Genomic DNA, 23,577 nt, shown 5'->3' with positions numbered 1-23,577 from the left:
CTCCCTGCTGTCCTTTGGCTTTATGGCTATGCCTATCCTTGAAATAATAAGTGAAGCTTGACACTGGATAAACCAGTGAGTCTGATTTGACATTCCAGTCATCTGCAGTATCTGAAAGGCCCATGGAAAAAAAATCATTTAGCAATGGAATAGAGGAATTGAAACCTGATGGTTGGTGGTAGGAGTAAGGGGTGATGGGAGCGGGGTGGCAGGGGGGAAGTCCAAGAAAGAAAAACCTGATAATCTGGAGGAAAAGTATGAAGTGTCATGGAACCAAGGAATAAAGAATTTTGTAATGCACCTTTTATTAGGGTTCAGATAGCCAAGAATCTGCCTGCAATATAGGAGACTCATGTTCAGTCTCTGGGTCGTGAAGATCCCCTGCAGAAGGGAATGGCTACCCACTCCAGTATTCTTGTCTGGAGAATCCCATGGACAGAGGAGCTTGGCAGGCTACAGTCCATGGGGTCACAAAGAGTTTGACACGACTGAGGAACTAACGTTTTTATTTTGGAGTATTTTTAGGTTTACAGAAATTCAGCTAATATAGTACAGAGAATTCCCATACACACTCTACCTAGTTACAGCTTCCCATATTATTAATATCTTACATCTCTCTGGTACATTGATCAAGACTGAGAAATCACCACTGTTGTTAAAAATACCCTGGATCCTTTCCACATTTCATCAATTTTCCATTAATGTCCTCCTTCTGTTCCAGGATCTGATCCAAGGTACCACATTGTATTTAGTTGTTCTGTTTCCTTATTCTCCTCTGGTCTGTAATGTTTTCTCAGAATTTCCTTATTGCTCATGATTTTGACAGCTTTGAGGAGTCGTGATCAGGGTATTTTCTATTTAGGTTTGCTTGATGTTTTATTGTATAATAAGACTGGGGTTGCAAAGAGCACCTCAGAAGTGATATCTCTTCTAATTATATCATATATGGTGGTATGTGAATCCACATGGTTCATTACTGAGTCAGGAATGATGTGGAATTTTGATCACTTAGTTAAGACGTTATTTGCCAGATTTCTCCACTGTTCATACCTTCCGCTTTGGAAGCGAGTCCCTAAGTTCAGCACAGACTCAATAGTGAGCGATCAGAGTTCTACCTCCTGAAGGAAGAGGTATATTCAAAATATATTATTTTGAATTTTTCTTTAAGGAAGATTTGTCTAAAAGAAGAGAGACTTAAAAAGGAAGGTGTGGTCATATTCTACTGTACAGTTTATGCAGATGAAGACCCAAAAGTCTTCACTGATTTTGGCAAAATGAAGATGGAGGCTACCTTAGGAAGAATGATTTGAATTTAACTGTAAAAATGGGAGACATTAGTGGGAAGAGGAAGAATTAAAGATAGCATATGTATCTTTGAAGATGTTTAGCTATAAAGTGGGACTGGGAATGAGGAGTTCAGGATTCATGAGACAATGATATTACATTCTGACCTTTCCATGCATCTTGTTCTAGAAATATGATTCTCAATTTCTTTCTTTTTTTTTGACTTAGCACGTCCCCAGCATGGGGTCACCCTCCAGCCAAGGGCCCCAAGCCAGGTTTTGAGAGATGGAGGAGAAGTGGGAAGCCTTGGAGCTGGGAGAACACCCCTAGGCTGGCAGGCGAGCTGGTCTGGACATTGCCTGTAGGAGCTGAAAAGTTCTAAATCAGAGCTTCCTCTGTCCCAGCTCCCAGGCCTTGGGGCTCCCAAGTTTTCTGATATAACTCTTTCCCTCCTCCTCAGGCTTTTTTGAGGAATAATTGATGTGTAATATTATGTGTTTCAGGTGTACAATATAGTGATTTGCAAATTTTAAAGGTTATACTTCACTTATAGTTACTATAGAATATTTGCTACATGCCCTGTGCCATACAAAATATCCTTGCAGCTTGTTTATTTTATACATGGTTCTCAATTTCAGTTCAAATTTCTAGTGATCATATTTGTAAGAGAATACAGCTTTCAGAATCTTCAACTTGATTAAACTCAATTAAATTTACATCACCCCATTTACATCAAAATCCAAAGTTGTTATCATAGATTAGGTTACATTAAATTTTTTTTTGTATGAAAAAAAATTCTGTAAAATAAAAAGCAGATCCAGGAGAAAAAGACCCTTTACTACTTGAAATCAAATTTGTAGCTAACATGTCCGTGATTTCCTTGTTAGTAAATATCAAATCTGAGTAGATGATGCAGCCTTCCATCATGTAACCCTGCTTGGTCAGTACTGGGAATTTAATAAATTTTGCCTTCACAGTTGCAGGCAGCCTTGCAATTGGTCTTCACAAAATCAGAGGCACAGGTCCATGTTTTCTTTAAAGATGGACAGTTAGAATAGGTATCTTCATACTCACAGCTATTGGCTGGAATAAAAGCAAAGAGAGTAATCACTTCATTATCATTTTCTTCCATAGCAGCAACACAAACAGTAAACTCAATGTGAGTGAGAAAGAGAAAATTGAGCAAACATGTTGGCATCATTACACTGTGATGAGCATTTCATAGCTTGAGGGACACATACGATCTCTTAGTTAAACTAATTGATTAACTCACCATTTATTTTAAAATTCTAATCTTTTGAAATGTTTCTAAAATGAATCGGCCTCTTTTCCTTCCTCAGAAAACAGAGTACGATGAATTTAAATGAATCTGTCTAGAACTGCACTGTCCAAAATGATCAGCACTAGACAGGTGATTGCTTACATTTAAACCTAATTGAATTAAAATAAAATAAAATTAAAATTTTGGGTCCTCAGTGATACTAGTTACATTCCAAGTTCTCAATAACCAATGTGGCCAAGGGCTACTTTAAGAGACAGTATAATTATTTAACATTTCCTTGAATGCAAAAAGGTATATTGGACTCTGTTGCTGTAGGCTCTAATACTACTAGTCTTTCTTTAAGGAATAAGAAATCATTTAAGAAGATGTGGGTGCAAAAATGCAAAAACAAAAGGAAATTACACCATGATTGTTGGGCATTTCCATTCACATGTCCCTCAGTGGCCACAGACTGAACACATCTCAAGCCAGGTACATTATCCTACCTACAAGCTTGGCAGTTTTATAGTATTGCTTCCCAACTCTCCCCTCCTTTCACCCAGACTCAGAGAAGTGGCATAATTTAAACCAGGCACTAGGAATTAACCTGAACTCATTCCCTTCTATATTTCTAGTTTCTCTCTCTTTCTTTTTAAACTGAAGTATAGTTGATTAACGATGTTTTCCCCGTATTTTTCATCAGCGTGCAACAAGCACAGGTAAGAAACACTGGCTCTCCTACATTCTTCCTATTTCTTATTACTGTCCGTTTCTCTTCATTCATTTTGCCCTCATGCAGTAAAAATATTTGTTTTTAAACCCATGTTTTTCAACAGTCTCCAAGCTGGATTCCAATCCAATTGTTTCTGTATGCTATTGCCAGGAGCTCTTTGTAAAACACAATTCTGATTTCATCATTCTTCCATTTGAAATCTTTCAATTGGTTGCTCATTACTACTAGGATAAATTCTGAGCTCCTCAACAAATAGTATTCAGCCCAGGTGTAATTATTTCCTTCTGTATTTAATTTATACAAAGCTTTGATATCATCAGTATTCTGAATTATGGCTGAGCAATTCTGCCAGAGTGAGTGCTATAATTCAGTTAGGTGAATGCATTTAAAAGGTAGAAATTTCAGTTGACGGGTTAATTGCATTGTTCATAATAATTTTAATAACATATGCCAACTAAACAAAAACACCAATGCTGTACTTCTATTAACAACAACACGGAATAAGACATTATATGACATTAATTTCACTCCTTTTGCTAAGATATTTTTGAAGTTTCTGTGAGCTAATAACACTATAAGCAGATTTTATTGACATTTTAAAAGTATATAAAAGTTATTAGCAGACAAAAGTGCAATTGTCCATTAAATTTGATGATTAAATTACCCTATGGGAAAAATGAGGGATTTAGTATGATGAACTCATTAACATATAAAGAATTATAATTTTCAATATGCCTGTCCAGGTTAAGTCATATTCTGTGGTATCACATCTTTATATTTGTACATATTTCTCTTTTTAAAGTTCCATCTTTGCTCTAATGGCATTAACTTTGATGAACAGAAAGTTCATATTCAGTTACAATGATTAATTTCCACAGAAAGTTTTTCAGATATGCCAATGTGTCACGGGTTTAACATAGCTACAGATATACATTGGTGGTAGATGTTTCTTGAGGTTATGTACAATAACAGACTTCATTGCAAGTAAGAATTCTCAACAGTGTAAACTTTTTGCTTAAAGGCACTCTGTTGAATAATTTTAATTTTGCCTTTTGGAGGAAGGCATCGCTTAAGTTGGTTATATTCAGAATATTTTCTAATCCTTAGCCACATCAGGTCATTTTATTATATTAACAAGTTAATGGTTTCAAACTTACTGCATAGTCCGTTGTCACAGTGATTGGGGCAGCTGCCACAGGGTGTTCCCCGTTGGTAAGGGACATGTTGTTTGCCAACAATATTGCCACTGAAATTTGAAATACAAAATGTCAAGCATTTTTCATTTTTCAAGTTTAATTTATGCTCCAAGGGAAACATCCATCATCATATGGGCCTAAATATCTTTCAGTGTTTTAAATCACGTCAAGACTGAAAAACTGACATTCCCCAAGTGTACTCAGATCGCAATGCAAAGTAAGAATAATTCACATGTGCACTTTCATTCTTGACCCTAGTCTAACAGCCTGAGCCGAAATGAGCTAATAATAGGCTCTAAAATCTACAGAGTGCATTTCAGTGTGGTAACAGTTTTTACCTCATAGTAAACTTGATGGAATTGGTAAGGCTGTGCACCCCCACACGCTGACAAGAGGTAAACATATCCCATCGAGAGACAGGGAGAAATTGGTTGTGCCTCAAATTTAAAAAACTCTTCTAAACTTTTTATTCCTCCTCCCTGCTATTGAAAAATTCTTTTTTAAAAGTCTGGCTTGTCCATTAGATAACAATGTTAAAATACTCAATTGCTGATGGCATTATGTATTGACGACAAACTTGAAAGTACATACTTACGCAGGACAGTATTGGCAAACATAGAGGTACTTTAGACTTTGTTTGGGACAGTAGGCAACTCCACATCCAATAAGGAAAGATGAATACCAAACAACCTATGAGCACATAAGTGAAAATAGCAGAGTACATTAGAGAAGAAAATATATTTTAAAAACTATAATAAGAAATACAAAACCGAAAAAAAAGTTACTGATATATTGTGTTTCTGCATACCTTATGAATATATTTAGTTAAATTATTGAGTAGAAGTACTGACCTTTTATTTTTATTTTATTTTGGCCATTCCATGCAGCTTACAGGATCTTTGTTCCCCATCCAGGGATTGAAGCCAGGCCATGGCAGTATAAGTGCTGAGTCCTAACTGCTGGACTGCCAGGAAATTCCCTAAAAATCTTTTAAAATACTACATTTCCATGTACATTCACTATTTAATCCATTTAGACTGTAAGAAAAATACAAGGTATATTTCCCCATTCAAGGTGTGCAGGCTTTTGACAAATGACAGCTCACTGCTGAAATACCCACAACATAGTAAAACTACTCTTTACCCATTTGAGATCTTCCTTTCAGTTCAACATTGGAATCAGTCAAAATTCGGAGAAGCCTCCTTTTTAAAGTACTGATGTCAGAACGTTTTTATCTGTTCCCCTTACCTGGGTGAAATGTCCAACTACTGCTTGGGGACTCTTCGGCCCTACTCCAAAATCAAAATCATGGACCTCATCATACCAGTTTTGGATTGCATTAGGCCATGTAGAAGGGTAACTTGACATAAAAAGATTCTCGCCACAGTTCCTTGTACCTGAGAAGGAACAGATCATTCATGGGGAAAGCCATAAAACATGCAGAGTCCCTATTCTTTGTAGCACTCATAGCTGTTAATCCATGGGGGAGTTTCTCATCAACTATAAGCTGGAAAGAAGTCAGATGTGCTTAATACCTTAAGAATGGCCTCAACGTGCACAATTTTGAGTACATCAAGTTTTTTTTTTCTTTAGTATTTGCTCTCCCTAGATTCATTTGTTTACACTTTAAATTTTTCTTGAGTGTATGTGTTAACGCACACTCTGCTTTGTATGGTAAAGGCAGAGACTAACTGAATTTCTCTCTGACCTTGCCCACCACATTCATCAAAGATTGTTTTATACATAAGACCCTAAATAAATGTTTATGATTGTTATTCTGTATGAACTTTGAAAAAAAGCTAGCACTCAGCCTTTAATTAAAAACCCCAATGTGAAGCAAATGGTCCTAGAAGAGACAATGTTTTCAAAGATTATGAGTCTCCCCTTAATAAGCAAGTAAGAGCATCACAGGCCAAATTCTCAAAGAATAAGGAAAGAAGTGCCTTGTAGCACAACAAATATTTCAAGATATTTTCCAATATATATCTTAATGTATTTTTCAAGTTTTATCTCATTATTTCTATGTTTCTTGATGCAGAAGTCATGTCTAACAGGCTATTTTTTAATCTATATTGTAATGATTGTATGGCAGGCACCCAGGATATACAAAAGACTTGACATTCTGTCATCAAAAATTATATAATCAAACATGTTATAAATACAAATAATAATAGGTTTAAAATCACAACTGTTTTCTCTCTGACAGTTTTCTATTCTATAAAATAGAGGAAGAGATGACTCATGACTGCTTTATTTAGGGGATGGTTAAGAGGCACAAATACAATATTGTGTGAGTGTTTTTGTAAAATATAAAACACGCAATAAGCACAATGTGATACTTCTCAGAGTTCTTTCTGCTGCAGACAGTTTTTAAATTGAAAAAGGCAGCATTAGAAGCAACATTTATTCACAAAGCTTTCTTAACATAAGGTCAAAAATAGCCCTTGTGGTCTTGTTCGTTCATGGACTCAACAAATATATTAAATTACATACCTACTATTCTATCCTCTCTCTTACTGTGTTTGAAAACGCACTTGTTTGCCCAATTTTGGGCGTTTTCTGCTGCCTTGCTGTTCCATTGCTAAAACAAGAAGAGAAAAAAAGATGCACTCAATGACTTAAATTACAAAGGAGCATAAGCTTTATTATTAGAATAGTGGACTATTCTATATGAGTACAAAATTTCTCTATATGCACCTTCTGCTTATCATGACAGTCAGGGGTATCTTTTTCACGTGTCTTTTTCTGTTCCACAAAATCATACACCTGCCCTAAGTAATCAAAAAATCTAAGAGAGTTAATGGTCTATTTTTGATGGCACAGTAGACACACCTCAGTTTTTAGCAATGATCCTTTCTAAATATTGATCAACTCACGGAGGTGTTGAGATTATTTTTCCTATAGTGCTGAGCTGGCATACTTCACTCTTAGTTCCTTTTTTTTTTAGTAACTCCATCTGGGAGACATGTGGCCTTCAGTACTGTACCTAGAAAAGTGGGCTGTTATTTACCCTAGATCAAAAGGTAATAACCCGAATAACCTAAGTTAGAAGAAATACTGAGCAGAAAGGCATCTCTCACTGATATCTAAAGATTTGCTTTTAATTCTGCCCCCCACAATTTAAATAGCACTTAAAACTAGACAAGTTGCTTCACTATAATAAAGCAAAATTTAGGAGACTAATGAGACAATGAGCTAATGAAGGCCCCTCACTTGCAAAGGCCCTTTCTGAGTGGCAATAAGGCACCTGAGAAGATGTTTGGCCATTTTTTGGGGGATGGAGTGGTAACATTTGCAGTGGTAAGATATTTTTATGTTCTCTTCCTTAAAGTCAACAAAACTTGGATTTCTCCTACTAGCAACATATCTTCTAGAAAAGGTCTAGGTCATAAATTCCAGCCCAGGTGGAGTGGACATTAATCATGAGGATGGTGTGGGTGATGGTATCACAGTTACGACTGTACAGAGAAGAACTAGAAGGAAGCGAGCGCGTAGGCCAGAGAAGTGATGAGACAGCTGTTTTTATCAAAAACAACAGAGAAAGCCTAGTGAAAGTATCTAAAAGTCAGCTTATTAAGGTCAGAAGGCACATACTAACCTCAGCAGCCAGGTTCATGGAGAGGCTTCAGGGGTTCCATGGACACCCTGAAACTTCATACTGATTGTATATGTATGTATGTATATGCATTTTTCTTTCTGGGAGGAGAAATTCCACTTTCAAAGATGGTAAACTCTGAAATAGGCATGGTAGAGTATAGATTCTGACAGATTAAACTATTCTAGTGAATAGAATATAGAAGGAGGAGTATGATTTTTAAGCAAAAAATAGTATGCGGAATTTAAAAGAAGAATTTCTTCCCTGTCCATAACACAGCTCAAATGAAACAACAAGGCAGAGACAGAACTTCCGAAGCCGAACAGTCCTTAAGAGATGTAATTTACTAGGTGCCAGCTCTTACCACAGCCTGCTCAAGCCACTTTTTTTTATGTGACTGCGTCTTACCATCTTCAGCATGTTACTGGGAGGTGGAGAGACTCCTCTCCTTAGGTCATTATGTTTGTTGACAATCTCAGTTTGGACTTTTGTCAGGGTGGTTGACAAATCAGCAAAACGTAGATCCTGAAGGAAAGTCAGATTAGGATTTGTTTTTAAAAGTTTTGAAATTGCATAGAAGAATGCATAAGTTAATTTAAGAGAAAAATTATTTTCAGACAAGTTCAGTTCAAGTCAGTATTATTAAGCACTGCCAATGAATCTGAGCCCAAACTATAATTTTTAAGAAAGAAAGAAAGAAATAGTGTTGAATTTTAAAAGTCGGGCTGTAATTCATGCCGTGATGATTAAAAATGCCTCGATGAAAATTCCCTGGTGGTCCAGTGACTCTCTGCTTCTGTTTCAGGGGGCACAGTTTCGATCACTGGTCAGGGAACTAAGATTCCATAAATTGCGTGGGCCAGCCAAAAAATAAAAACACCTCCGAGGCTATAAATGCCACTTTCTAGAATGAAGAGACATCTCAGTGTGAGTTTTCTAGACATATGAATGAAAACACAATGACAAAGTTACAAGATTGGAGCCATTAAACATTCTCGTTCACCCTCAATCAGGCTGCAGAAAGGGTGTGATAAGGGTAGAGGTAGGTGGATCCTTTAAGAACAGTGGTCCCCAACCTTTTTGGTACCAGGGACCGGTTTCCTGGAAAACAACTTTTCCATGGACCTGGAGGGTAGGAGATGGTTTCAGGATGATTCAAGCGTTTTACCTTTATTGTGCACTTTATTTCTATTGTTATTATATCAGCTCCACCTCAGATCATCAGGCATTAGATCCTGGAGGTTGGGAACCCTTGTTTTAGATGTTCGGGGAACCTTGAACTGACACGCTGTGTGTATTTAGAGAAAGCATGTTTAGGCGGAGTCCAAGTGCCCTCAATACTTCAGTAAATAATTCTACCTATTATATGACAGACTTTATGGGGTCTCTCAAAAGACAGTTTAACAATATTATAAAAAAAATCTCCAAAACAATTTGGAGGGAGCAATGCCATTCCAATTAATGAGCTATTGCTGACTTTGTTCCTTTTAGTAACAGAAATATAATTAACAGGGTATTAATTTGGTACTGATATTTTTGGTGTATCTTTGCATGTATGTTGGGGAGGCTTGAGTCTGGAGGTAGAGTAGGGTGTGTGAATAGTTCTCAGAAAGTCTGAGCAATTTGGTGACTTAAATTTACAGAAGAGTCTGATGTTATATGTACGTGAGCAAAATTTTGTAAGCATTAAGCCCAGACAGGGCCTTTTGTTGATTTTCCCTGACACCCTGGGATAAGTTATTCTCTCCCTCCCCCAGTGCTAAGTCTCCTCAAAGTTCCACAAATACTGTGAACATGGGTCTCACCACACTTTATTGCCACAATCTCATTATGTGTCCATTTCTCCTGCCTGTTTGTATATTCCTAAAGACAGGGACCAATACTGAATGCGTGGTACTCCCAGACTGGGTGCTTTCCCAGCTATCGATTCCTAAATTAGCAAGGATGCCGATGTGAAATACCAGTTGTGGCCAATCTCTGTATAAAAGTAACTGTGGTTTTGGACTGTGAATTTTAAGTCATTATAACTAGGCTCAAACACATCTTTATTAACCAAAATAGGAACCATTGCAATCAACACATTTTTGCCAACAAGAAATAAGTTTGTTTATTCCTGTAGCATAAAAATACTTTCTTCGGGATTCAATGAACCCTTGGAAAGCATTTTCTGCCTCTTTCTGGTGGCAGAAGAATTTTCCCTGAAAAAAAAAGTTGTCTTGATGCTTGAAATTGTAGTTGGTTGATGATAGGTCAGGTGACTATGGCAGATGGGGCAAAACTTCCTAGCCCAATTTGTTCAACTTTTGAGGTGTTGGTAGTGCAACGTGCGGTCATGTGTTGTTGTGGAGAAGAATTGGGTCCTTTCTGTTGACCAGTGTCAGCTGCAGGTGTTGCAGTTTTCAGTACATCTTATCGATTTGCTGAGCATACTTCTCAGATGTAATGGTTTTGCTGGGATTCAGAAAGCTGTAGTGTATCAGATGGGAGAAGGCAATGGCAACCCCACTCCAGTACTCTTGCCTGGAAAACCCCATGGATGGAGGAGCCTGGTAGGCTGCCGTCCACAGGGTAGCTAACAGTCGGACACGACTGAGCAGCTTCACTTTCACTTTTCACTTTCATGCATTGGAGAAGGAAATGGAAACCCACTCCAGCATTCTTGCCTGGAGAATCCCAGGGACGGGGGAGCCTGGTGGGCTGCCGTCTATGCGGTCGCACAGAGTCGGACATGACTGAAGCGACTTAGCAGCAGCAGCACAGTGTATCAGATAGTCAGCAGACCACCAGACAGTGACCATGACCTTTTTGGGGTGCAAGTTCGGTTTTGGGAAGTGCTTTGGAGCGTCTTCTCAGTCCAACCACTGAGCTGGTCATTGCCAGTTGTCGTATAAAATCCACTTTTTTTGCATGTCACAATTCTATTAAGAAATGGTTTGTTGTTGTTGCATAGAATAAGAGAAGATAACACTTCAAAACGATGATATTTTTTATTTTCAGTCAGCTCAAGAGGCACCCATTAACTGAGCTTTTTCATCTTTGCAATTTGCTTCAAAAGCTAAATGACCATAGATGGGTCAGTGTTGAGTCCTTTGGCAAATTCTCATGTAGTTTTAAGAGGATCAGCTTTGATGATTCTCTCATTTGGTCAATCAACTTCTGATGGCTGACCACTGTGCTCCTCATCTTCAAGACTCCTGTCTCCTTTGCAAAACTTCTTGAACCATCACTGCACTGTACATTCTTAGCAGTTCCTGAGCTAAATGCATTGTTGATGAGAGTTACCTCCATTGCTTTCCAACCCATTCTGAACTCAGATAGGAAAATTGCCCAAATTTGCTTTTTGTCTAACATCATTTCCCTAGTCTAAAATAAACACAAAATAAACAGCAAACAATGTCATTAGCAAAAAAAAAATGATAAATGCATATTAAAATGATGTATACTTAACCATATTTATTTAAGAATGTATTCCAATATCAAATAGCAAAGTTCAACAATGCAAAACCACAATTACTTTTGCACTAACCTAAATACAATCAAATTGTAAAATAGCTCCCTGGATATGTCCTTTTGACTCTGAAAAATGTAGTTTCATTTCAAAGTGTACCAAAATTTGGTTTCTGGAAAGTCATTATTTCCTGCTTCTTACCCTATCTTGCTTTGTAGATAAATTCTATTGAAGAAGACATGTCTTTTGTTTGTTTGTCTTAAAAATGAGCATCGATAAAGTTTTTGTTAAGTGACAGGTGATATGAAAAGTGTTGAGAGTACAATGGATAAAAGGTGGTATCTATTTATCCTTAAAGAGTTTATATTGGATAAGCAGTATGACATAAATAGATAATTATAACCTGATAACTGAAATGATAGGAGGGGATCTACTAGATATAAAGGAAGGAGGGATTAATTCTCCTTGACTGAGCTTAGAAAAGATTTCACAAAATATGGTCTGGACTGGGATATTGAAAGATAAATTGTGTTTTCTAGGCATCTGGAGAAGATGCTCTGGGCAGAGGGGTGTAGAGTATCTGATCAAGAGACATTTACTGGTGCAAAGGACCCAAATGATGTCTCCCTTTTAAATACTTTTATAAATAAAGACTGGGAGATGGACTGGACATGTAACAGGGGACAGAAAGGACCATGGAAAGAATCTTCAGGAAAGAAATTGGGAATGCAGCAAACTACTTCAGTGAAACCCTGGCTGATGAATATATTGTATTTGGATTGAAATTTTGATTATGGTAACACAATAGCTATATTTGTAAATGCCAAATGAGGTTAAATGCAATGTCAGAAACCTGTGGTCTGAGGAGTCCTAGCTAATCTTGTGTGCCCAGAGTCAAAGGAGGGTGTGGGAACAGACAGCAGTGATCAAAGCTCCTCACATTCAGAGGTTCTCTGATCAGAAGGTCGACACCTTATATGGGCATCATTGGAGATTATTGGAGAACATGACTGATCCTGTTTGGGAGATTACTAAAGTGAAGTAAAGTAGCATATTAGAAATAATTAGAACATCTTACCTAACATATACTAATTGTAAAATTATGGGCAAAATCAAAATACTTAATATCTTTAGTAAATTTTCTTGCCTTTTAATTTAAAGTATAGATAGAATTATTCTCACAGGGTAGTTATGAAAATTAAATGTGGTGATGTGTGGGAAGAAGTTTTGCTAATTTGAGATCATATAAATATGTACTAATTTTCTGTGGGAGTCACATTGAAATGTATTAAATAAAAGTAAATCAGAAAAGATCTTGGGACAGGAGAAGTATCATTAGCTTTTAAATCCACAAACCAGTGCTGTCATAAGAAATATAATTAAGGCATCACATACAATTTTAATTTAAAAAAAGAAAAAATAAGCATATTAAATTGTTAAGTATAATATATACCACTTGGGGAAATTATTACAATGTTTATTATGTGATCAATATTAAAATTATTAAGGAGATTTTTACCTCCTTTTTTTCCCACTAAATCATACTATATTGTATTTATGCAGGTCTCAACTCACACTATCCATATTTCCAGTGTTCCATATCCTCGCGTGGCTAGACGCTACCATATTGCTTGCCACAGCCTTAGACTTAAGCACAGTGAGCAACTGAGAGGTACTTTGCGATGTACCAGATACTCTGGTCTTTTTTTACTTTCAAACATTGATCCCTCAAAGTTGCATGAGTTGTTGTGAAAGGATTTTTACCCTTGACCATACCTGTCCCTTTGCAGGAAAGAAAGGAAGCCACACAGCCGCCAGGAACAAAACCACCGTGAATAATGCCATTGCTGGGAAAACAAAACAAGGGAACAAAGACCGGCATTGGAATGTTTAGTGCATGAACTTCTGAGGAACACAGGGGAAAATCGAACACACAAAGTAAGGATCTCAGTAACACCAGATTCATTAACTCATGAAAAAAAGAGGATGTGTCACCAGGAGTCAGTAGAATGATAATGGATTTGGCCCCAGACCTGAGCCTCCAGTGGGGACAGTAAAGAACAAACAGAAGCACTGCATTGAAGCCCTTGAAGGTCACCTGTGAATGTTGATAAATAACTCAATTCTACCCTGTTGTTGGTGTTGCTAAGTTGTATCTGACCCTGGTGGCCCCACGGGCTGTAGCCCGCCAGGCTCCTCTGCCCATAGGATTTCTCAGGCAAGAATATTGGAGTGGGTTGCTGTTTCTTTCTCCAGAGCATCTTCCCGACCCAGGGATCCAACCCGTGTCTCCTACATTGGCAGGCGGATTCTTCATCACTGAGCCACAAGGGAAGTCCAATTCTGCCCTAGTTCCACAGCTTTTCCATATAACTATCCTCCAGGTGCTAGGAATGGCTTCTTCACATTGCCCAACTGTGATAAAACAACACACACATATATATATGGAATCTAGAAAGATGGTCTGTAGGAAATTATTTGCAGGGCGGGCAGCAATGGAGACAACCTGGAGGAGGGCATGGCAACCCACTCCAGTACTCTTACCTGGAGAATCCCATGGACAGAGGGGCCTGGTGAACTACCATCTATGGGGTCTCAAAGGATCGGACACGACTGAAGTGACTTAGCACAACGCGCACAGTGGAGACACAGACATAGAGAACAGACTTGTGGACACGGCAGGGGCTGGGGAGGAGGAGGAGGGAGAGGGTGGACTGTATGGAGGGTAACATGGAAACATGCATTACCATGTGTAAATACATAGCCAGTGGGAATTTGCAATATGACTCAGGGAACTCAAACTGGGGCTCTGCAACAGCCTGGAGGGGTGGGACGGGAAGGGAGGTGGGTGGGAGGTTCAGCAGTTTCAGGAGGGAGAGGACATTAAAAAAAAAAAAAAAGAACAACCAGCCCTTGCTGTTTTCCTTACACCTTGCTTAATCCTTTTTAAGCCCAATTAACACCTCCTCAAATTACCAGTGAACATGTGCCACTACTTTCCTATCAGAGATCTGGCTCAGATGCTTGCTTTTCCTAGAGCCCTAGGTAAACCCACTGAGGAGTAAATGCTTTTCTTTGGTAATTTCAACAGATCTTTTCAACTCAGCCCAGTGTCCCCATTCATTCCCATTCAAATCCTTCTCTTTATTACAAGGCCTTAAATCCCAAAAAGGCAACATTCTCTTTCTGGATCTAAAAACAGAAGGTACAGTTCTCACATTTCAAGGTATTATTAATACCAACCCAATCCTATGAACACCCTTAATATAGTCACATCATTTGCCTCACTACTTCAACTTCTTGGAATCCCCAGGAAATAATAATATACACTGGTAAAGCTTTAGGCATATTTTTTCATCACATTAATATTTATAAAGGTAAAATATTGTAATGAATTAAATATTCAATATCACAGGGGTAAAATGTCTAAATAAATTCAAACACATCCTCTTGCTTAAGCATATTAGACATAAAAGTTATTTTATGATGATTTTGTAACAAGGAAAATGTTTATATTTCGAAGTTAAGTTTTTTTTTTAAAAAAGTGGAATACCAAATGATACATGGGAGGTGCTTAGCATTCTGTGAAAAAGTATGGGCCCTTCCAAAATTTATATATTGAAGCTCTAAGCCCCCAGTGTGACTATGATATATCAGGGCCCCTAAATAAGTAATTAAAATTAAACAAGGTTATAAGAATGTGTTCTAATTCACAGAATTAGTGTTCAGTTCAGAAGAGACGTTCAAGACCTCTCTCTGTCTCTGTCTGTCTCTCTTGTCTCCACGAACCCAGAAACAAGCCCATGTGAGGGCACCATGAAGGTGGATGTCTGCAAGTCAGGAGGAGAAGTCTCACCAGAAACTAACCATCCTGGCACCTTGGTCTCAGGTGAGAACTGTGAGAAAATAAATTTCTGTTGCTCAAGCCACCCAATCTGTGGTATTTTGTAATAGCAGCCACAGCAGACTAATATGTATATTTCTCATGTATATTGAGGGTCAGATTACATTCAAGTGCATTCCAAGGCCCATAACATGTAGTCATTGGAAATCTGAAGCTGCATATCTATGTTAACCGTTTACTGACTGCCACTCATCATCCATATTGCAATGTACCTTGGCTTTTCTCATGAATAGATGACCAAAGCTCTATGGGGTTTCTTTGGGGTCAGTTTTTTTCCCTAATATTTATTTATTTGCCTGTTCTGGGTCTTAGTTGTAGCATGCAAACTCCTGGTTGTGGCCTGTGGCATCTAGTTTCCTGACCAGGGACTGAACCTGGTCCCCTGTGTTGAGAGCACTGAGTCTTAGCCGTTGACCAGTAGGGAAGTCCTGGGACTAGTTTTCATATAGGGTAACAGAAGAAATTGTATTGCATAGTGATATTGGGGACCTTGATGCTCAGGAGTTTGGGAATGCAGACATTATGATTCACCTGGAGGACCGCAGCAAAAATAGAACCTCATACTATTCTCTTATAAAATAAATGATCAGCTAAAAAGCTAGGCAAACAGGAAATAAAATTAAGCAAAAAACAAAAGAATGAATTCATCCTCATGTGATAGGGTGTTATTTTCTTCTCTGCATTTTCTATAATGAGTCTGTGACGTGAAAAGTGTGAAAGTCTTAGTTGCTTAGTCATGTTTGGCTCTTTTTGCCACCCCGTGAACTGTAGCCTGCCAAGCTCCTCTGTCCATGAAACTCTCCGGGCAAGAATACTGGAGTGGGTAGCCACCCCCTTCTCCAGAGGATCTTCTAGGCCCAGGGATCAAACCTGGGTCTCCTGCATTGCAGGAGGATTCTTTACCGTCTGAACCACTCTATATTACTGTAATTCAAGTAATTATTGTGAAGGCACTCTTGGAAAAGTGCCTCTGACTTTTGTCAGTTTATTGTCTTGTTGCTCTTTTGCCACCTATTGAAGCTAATGGTTCAGGCATTATGATGTCTCTGTGAGTGAAGAAATGAGGCACAGAGATGTTAAGTAATCTTCTGACAGACTCATCACCAGACTGAGGATACTTGGGATTTTTTTTAACCTCAATAACCACTTCCCACTAAACAGTGTCATACTTTTGGTGGGGTGTGGAGTTCTGGGTAAAAATGTCAAGCATTCTGCCTTGACAGAAATAGTCCTACATAACTATTAATATAAATCTTTTTGCAGCTGATAAATAGCCAATAAATGACTGAACACATTTGAGAAAATTAGAAAAAAATAGAAATATTAACAATTAAGTCAATCATTTTCTCTTGTCTTTCAAATATTATAAAACTTCTAAGACTTGGAGAGTGCAAATAATATTTTCTTAGGATATCCTTCTTGATTCCAAAACTTAGGCCATTATAATAACCCTCATTTATGTAAATTTGTTGAAATAATAGAGCACTTTGTTGGCATTTTAATGAAGCATTTTTGTCTGTTTAATAACTAGAATGAGAAAGAATTGGATTGGAAATCACAAAACTGATAGCTTATTCCTATAAGAGTTCTATGAAGGATACAAATTATAGAAGTGTTTCTACAGTGTCTTGAAATTTTAAGCTCTTCTATACCACTAAAATTTCACTCGCGGCAATATAAAAAGGTTGATTTTGTTTAGATTTTAGGTGGGCAAAAGGAAGAGGTGGGTGAAAGGAATGAAAATATAAAGACAGAAAAGGAAAAATAGGGAAAGAGAAATGAACTTATTTCTGTATAAAGCAGATACATAAATTTAATATTAAAAAGAGCCATTTTTATTTTTCAGGGATACCTGGCCCTTTACTGAGCAAACCTAAACTTTGGTACCTGGTATTGTCATGAAGGAAAGAGAGCACCGTAAGTGTTGACAAGCCTGGGATTTTGTTTTATGTTTATCATAAGTTGTGATACTGTTTTACCCAGCTCATCTTTAACTAGTTATATAAAATTGAAAATATTCACTTATCAAGTTAGAATATGGTAACATAGGGTCACCTCATAGGGATTTTGTGATGTTTGAGAAATAACATCAAAGCAATCTGAAAACAAAAAATATCAACATATACCCACACATCCTAGCATTATCACTATTTTTATTATTATTTGGGATGCTTGCTCTCCCAGCAGAAATCTCTCAGCTATCAGGCTCTTCAGGGATTGGCTTTGCTGAAGGCAGCCTCCTGGCCCACAGTCATGATCCCTTCCTAATTCACCCTCATCCTATGGCTGTCAGATGTGGGATTTAAAGGCCTGACCTCTTCACTCCAAGTAGAGACAACTCTGAAACATCATCCCAACTTCTGAACTACTCAGAAGTAGTCAACTGGCTGAAGCCTCCAATGAGACTACATTACACCTTTGCCTAATTTTGCTTCCCCCCGACTCCCTCCCAAAGGAATTGATCTCAAGTGCATTTCCTGATAAAGTTTCCATCTCTCAGATATTGTTCTTAGAGGATCCAACCTGTGACATCATTCATTAGATAATCTTTCTTTTAATTTTCCTTAATTCTAGCCAGGCTTCTTTAGTTATCCTTTGATCATATGCCATTAACGCCTTAAATTATATTAATCCTCAACCCTGGATTCTAGCCATATCCTTCAAAAACATTTCTAAGTGCCTCTTCCCAAAGAAACTCCCAAGTTAACTCCAAAAACACTGATCTTGCCACTGGATGAGAGCCTTTAAAACTTACCATGTAAAGTTTTGATTATATTTTCATTTTCTCTGACCCACCTGCAAGATCTTATTTCTCTCAATTTTTTCATGTACTTTTGACTTTTTTTTCTATAATTTGGCCGTGAGTGTGGAAAGGACAGACTACCATTTTCATTCTTTTATTTTTTTCTTTTATTTTTTTTCCATTTTCATTCTTTTAAATGCCTTATGGCTAAAGACAGCTCCCTCTTTATAAGCTTAGTGGTGGAGCTTCAGAAGCTAAGTCTCCGGAGGACTCTTTCTTAGGTTAGTGTCCCTGGACACATACATTCCTTGGGCAATGGGCTCAAGTGGGCCTCGAGGAGAATTTGCAAGCCAAAGAGAAAAACGGGTCCTTCTCTTTCTGTAAGCCAGTGACACTCAGTTATTATTCTTTCCTTTAACAGACAGTCATCAAGTTTTGCACACTACCCATGACAGCAGGCTAGAATATACTGGGCATATTCAAGTTAACAAAATATGATTCTCATCCACTGTCTTGACCCTCAGCATATCATTAGGGTAGCTCATGATTCAAGCACCTAAAATATGAACTTGTTGAACCTTTCCAAAAGTGTGCAAAAGTGGAGGGAAAAGTTTCCTTTTTCTTTCGCTGTGACCCATTCTGGTGCTTTTGGAGAAGGAGAGGAAAAAATCCAGCATAGCACAGGGCTCTGGAAGTAAGTATGTCAGATGGTGTAAACATAATAAAGGTCCACCAGCAACTGTAAGACCAGTGCTTTTAGCTTCATCCCACCTCTCTTCTTCAGCGGCCTCCTTAAATAGCAGGTACAGATCAGATATGATTTATTTGCAATTATGTTTGGTACAGTCACACCGAAATCAATGAAAAGAATTAGGAAAAATACCTGCCTCTTTCTGTTACCTGTTTGCTTGTAGACAATTTCTAAATGTGTGTAGTTATATGTTTCAGCTGCTATTTCCTTCGTAACAAACTTTAGATTCCTTTTCACCCATTTCCCTTTAAAAGCGATTTTGCTATGTAGAAGTCATTGCAGCTTTCCTTACATGATTTTCCTTCTGCTTTTCATCATTTTCCTTTTCAGGTGATTAGTCATCTCTCCTAAGTGTGACTAGAGAAAAGCCAAATACAGGATCTGAAAAATTTCTAATTCCAAGTGTTGATGGTTTATGTGTGCATGCTAAGTTGCTTCGGTCATGTCTGACTTTGTGACCCTGTGGACTGTAGCCCTCCAGGTTTGTCTGTCCATGGGGATTCTCCAGGCAAGAATACTGGAGTGGGTTTGCCATGCCCTTCTCCAGGGGATCTTCCTGACTCAGGAGTTGAACCTGCCTCTCTTAACATCTCCTGCAATGACAGGTGGGTTCTTTACCACTAACACCACCTGGGAAGCCCTAATATCTAATGACTAACAGCAGAACAAGTCTTTTTGAAGTGAAATGTATATAATACAGTTAAACTGTAACATATTATTTCTTTCTCAGCTTGATGTCAGGTGCTTTGCTAAGTTTGAAACACTCACTTGAAAAAGAAAATATTGTTTTCTCCAATGACATGATATCACTGCTTATTAGAAGATAACAAGCACATTTATAAAAATTATCCAAACATACATTACCTTAAAAGTCCATCTTGTGGAAATAAGAATTTTCAAAGTATAAACTAAGGAGAATGTGCTTTGATCTTAAGAAGAAAGTTCATAAAAGGGTCCATTTACAAAGCAAACTTTTAGGTTTCTATTTCTAAAATAGGCAGGCTTCTTTTTTCACTCTGACATGGATATGGAAGGAATTACAGAAGCAAAATAGAATCATGACTTTCAAGAAATATCAAAAAGATAGGAAGAAAATCTGGGGAGAAGTAAGTCTCTCGTGACCTCTAGTGTGTATGTGTTGATGTGTGTGTGATGGGTGTGAAGTGGAGGAAGAGGTTGCATCCTGAGGCAGTAGCTGGCCTGAGTGTATAGTGATAGCCAAGCCTTTTAATTTCTGCTCTTGCCTCAAGACAATCATTGCTTTCCTGTGATTGCAAAATTCTGTAGCAACAGAACTAGCCACCTGTCCTGGGGCCACGTATTAGCAAGATAGCAACAGGGGAACGTAACCTTCATCAGATGCAAAGACATGTGTGGACTATTCTACATTGCTATTACATTCATACCACCTCCTAGGGCTATGTGAGTGTGAATTAGTATAACTACTTCCTCTCAATGCTGTTTCTTCCTAAGGCGAACCTAAGGAGTGGCAGCAAATGGAAAGGATGCTGGGATTAAGTTTGTTCTAGTATATTTTTGCCATATGACAAAATAAAGATAGTATAAACATGAAAATGAACCAAAATTATTGAATTATGTACCACCTTGTGCAATCTATAGGCTATCGTGAAGAGGCAGGAAGCCCCTTGCCCTAAGTGAACCATATATAATGATGCCACTATATGGTGACTTCCCAGGTGGCACAGTGGTAAAGAATTTGCCTGCCAATGCAGGAGATGCAAGAGACATGGGTTCAATCCCTGGGTTGGGAAGATTCCCTGGAGAAAGAAATGGCAACCCACTCCAGTTCCAGTATTTTTGCCTGGAAAATTCCATGGACAGAGGGGCTGCAGTACATGGGGTTGCTAAAGAGTTGGACACAACTGAGCATGCACGCACATCTTTCTTGTGAAGTACTGGGTTTTTCTTTATGGGCTCACTTTAAACTCACAATAATCTACTCAATACCCTGGCTTATAGATGGGCAGTCCCAGCATCAGAGATTCAATAATGAAGTGCCATAAACTTGCAAGCAGAACTGGGGGATAAAACTAGATATTTTGGGCTCAAAGCTCTTGCTCCTGAAAAAAGGGAATGGAAATGTTTTAAAGAATTATGGGGACTAGAAAAACAAGGCCATTAAAAGTATTAACACATGTGTACATAATATGTACATAATAGTTATAGACACATTTATATACCTAACCACAGCTCAGAAAACTATGTGAAGTGAAAGTATTAGTCACTCAGTAATGTCCGACTCTTTGTGATGCCATAGACTGTAGCCCACCAGGCTCCTCTGTCCATGGAATTCTCCAGGCAAGAATACTGGAGTGGGTTGCCATTTCCTTCTTCAGGGGATCTTCCCCACACAGGGATTGAACCCAGGTCTCCTGCATTGCAGGCAGACTACCAACTGAGCCACCAGGGAAGACCTCAGAAAACTACAGGATGCAGTATTTTTCAAATATAGTTTAATGTAATATTTAATCTTTGTTATAACACATTCTTTTATCTCGCCACTTACATGTGAGACAGAAAGCAGCCTATGAGAGTTTGCAAACCTTTTAGACTTTCTCATGTAAGAAATCTACAAAGATATCTAAATAACAACAGCCACACTGACAGTTCCCAGAAAGCAATTATTTTTTCTTCCCAAAGATGAATTCTCTCCTCTTTACTTGACTTTACTGAAAAACATTACTAGAATTCTTAGCAGTGTGGGGATTTAAACATTACTCAAGAGTTCTGACACTCCTCCTCATAATTTATCTCTTCCTCTTACAAATCTGACCTCAATTCAGAAGCCCTATCATTGTAGAGTAGCTCGCAGGCTTGAAACTTGAAATCAGTTTAATTTCCTTTGATTCTTCTCCAGAGTGTGAGTCATATAGGTTTTGGTTTTAAATAGGAGAAGTGGGACCACGAAATCTTCTCTGACAATAGCATGTCTTCCCTAAGCTTCTTGCATGCCATTTAGCCACAGGGGAGAAACGCATTAATATAAAATGTTTTCAAAGTAAAACCTTTCCTCTGTTTAGTGAATACCTGCTCACAGGTCATCAGAGGTAAGTATGTGGTCTCTTGATATCTGCTTACCCAGGATCACTTCTTATTTGGCAAGGAATATAAAGTTTTATATAGAAATTGCCTCCTTATATAAAATAAATGCAACTGATATTATATTTACATCACTTATGTAAACATAAATGCCTGAAAAGGTTGACTTTTGTTGGGAAAGTTTCTAAATTTTTTTTTTATTTGACTGCATCTCATAGGGGATATTTTATCTTAGGTTGGTAATCTTTAGAATATTTTTGTCTCAAGATGGGTGCTATTACTTTGTTTTGGTGGATTTAAAACTATTAGCAATAGCTTCCCATACTTATTTTAATAATGTCTATATTATATAATGTCCATATATGTTAATATTAGTAAAATCAATTAATTTATTTAATGAAAAATTTTAATTGGAGGATAATTGTTTTACAATATTGTGTTAGTTTCTGCCATACATCCACATGATCAGCCATAGGTACACATCTATATCCCTTCCCTCTTGAAGCTCCCTCCTACCTCTCACCCCTCCCCACCCTTCTAGGGTGTCACAGAGCACCGGTTTGAGCTCCCTGTGTAGTAGAGCAAATTCCCACTGGCTATCTATTTTACATATGGTAATGTATGTGTTTCAATGTTACTCTTTCAATTTCTCCCTCCCTCTGCTTCTCCCATCTGTTCTTTGTATCTGCATCTCCATTGCTGTCCTGCAAATAAGTTCGTCAGTACCATCTTTCTAGATTCCATATGTATGCATTCATATACAACTTCTGCTTTTCTTTTTCTGACTTACTTCACTCTGTATAATAGGCTCTAGGTTCATCCGCCTCATTAGAACTGACTCAAATGTGTTCCTTAAGATATTATTGTGGAAGTATGCACACACATATAACCATAGTTTTTCATTTTTACATTAAAGGAAATTCTGCCGTAATTGTTTCCAAAATTCACAGACATAGGAATTAATTATATTGCTTATTTTGTAATAATAGGTAAAAACTAATTTATTACATTAGATAAAATTGCTTTTAAAAAAATATTAGAGCTATATGTTACTTTCTTAGCTTAAAAACAATAGCATAACTTAAGATCATTGCTCTCAATAAAGGTTATCAACAGACTTGAAAACCACAGAGTCATTTACTAGGTATTATTTTTTCACTGACAAGGCATTAAGTATTTTGCCACAATAAAATGTTCACTTTAAAAATAAAGATCTTGCACTTACTGTTGGTCTTCGGGGCAAGATGAAGTTATCTGCTTTATCTGTGGGAAGGAGACAAGTAGAGAGAACGACGTTAGAGAGGTATATATGCATTATACCTATTTCCTGTTCTGACAAATTCTGGTTGTGCAAGTAAATCTGTCAACAAGATTGGAAACCGGATTTGTCATAATACCAGTAGTCTCAAATTTCATTGCTGTTTGTCTAACTGAACTTTTGACATTATCTTGTGATTCCCCACACAACTTTTAAAAATAAATAGCTATTTCACATTTAACTACTGTACACTTATTCTTTGAAGTGCATATCATGCTACAATTTATCCACATTTTTGTCAGTCAGGATTTTGACTGTGCTTAACCAAACTATGCTCATTACAA

At 37.7% G+C, this 23,577-nt stretch overlaps 1 protein-coding gene across 1 annotated transcript; it reads right to left on the bottom strand.

Moving 5' to 3' along the window:
• Positions 1–489: 489 nt before the first annotated feature.
• On the bottom strand, positions 490–23,319 carry LOC122430089 (cysteine-rich secretory protein 3-like). The gene is made up of 8 exons (XM_043450887.1): positions 23,201–23,319; positions 13,294–13,364; positions 8,478–8,594; positions 6,968–7,055; positions 5,723–5,871; positions 5,070–5,164; positions 4,436–4,524; positions 490–2,367 (listed from the first exon to the last, which is right to left on the bottom strand). Exons 2-8 carry the CDS (start codon positions 13,360–13,362, stop codon positions 2,240–2,242), a joined length of 735 nt encoding a protein of 244 aa, XP_043306822.1. The 5' UTR covers positions 13,363–13,364; positions 23,201–23,319; the 3' UTR covers positions 490–2,239.
• Between the last annotated feature and the right edge of the window lie 258 nt (positions 23,320–23,577).

This window comes from Cervus canadensis, chromosome 28 (genome assembly GCF_019320065.1).
Source record: "Cervus canadensis isolate Bull #8, Minnesota chromosome 28, ASM1932006v1, whole genome shotgun sequence".
NCBI lineage: Eukaryota > Metazoa > Chordata > Mammalia > Artiodactyla > Cervidae > Cervus > Cervus canadensis.
This window is presented reverse-complemented; position numbering and strand designations above follow the sequence as displayed.

What these genes read in the sequence shown, in the direction of transcription:
- LOC122430089 (XM_043450887.1), bottom strand. Translation starts at nt 13,362, where the DNA reads ATGGCATTATTCACGGTGGTTTTGTTCCTGGCGGCTGTGTGGCTTCCT. An exon ending in GAGAGAGGATAGAATAGTAG is followed by an intron (nt 5,872 to 6,967) that starts GTATGTAATTTA and finishes GTTCCTTCTCAG; the next exon opens with GTACAAGGAACTGTGGCGAG. An exon ending in CTGTGACAACGGACTATGCA is followed by an intron (nt 2,368 to 4,435) that starts GTAAGTTTGAAA and finishes CTTTTATTCCAG; the next exon opens with CCAATAGCTGTGAGTATGAA.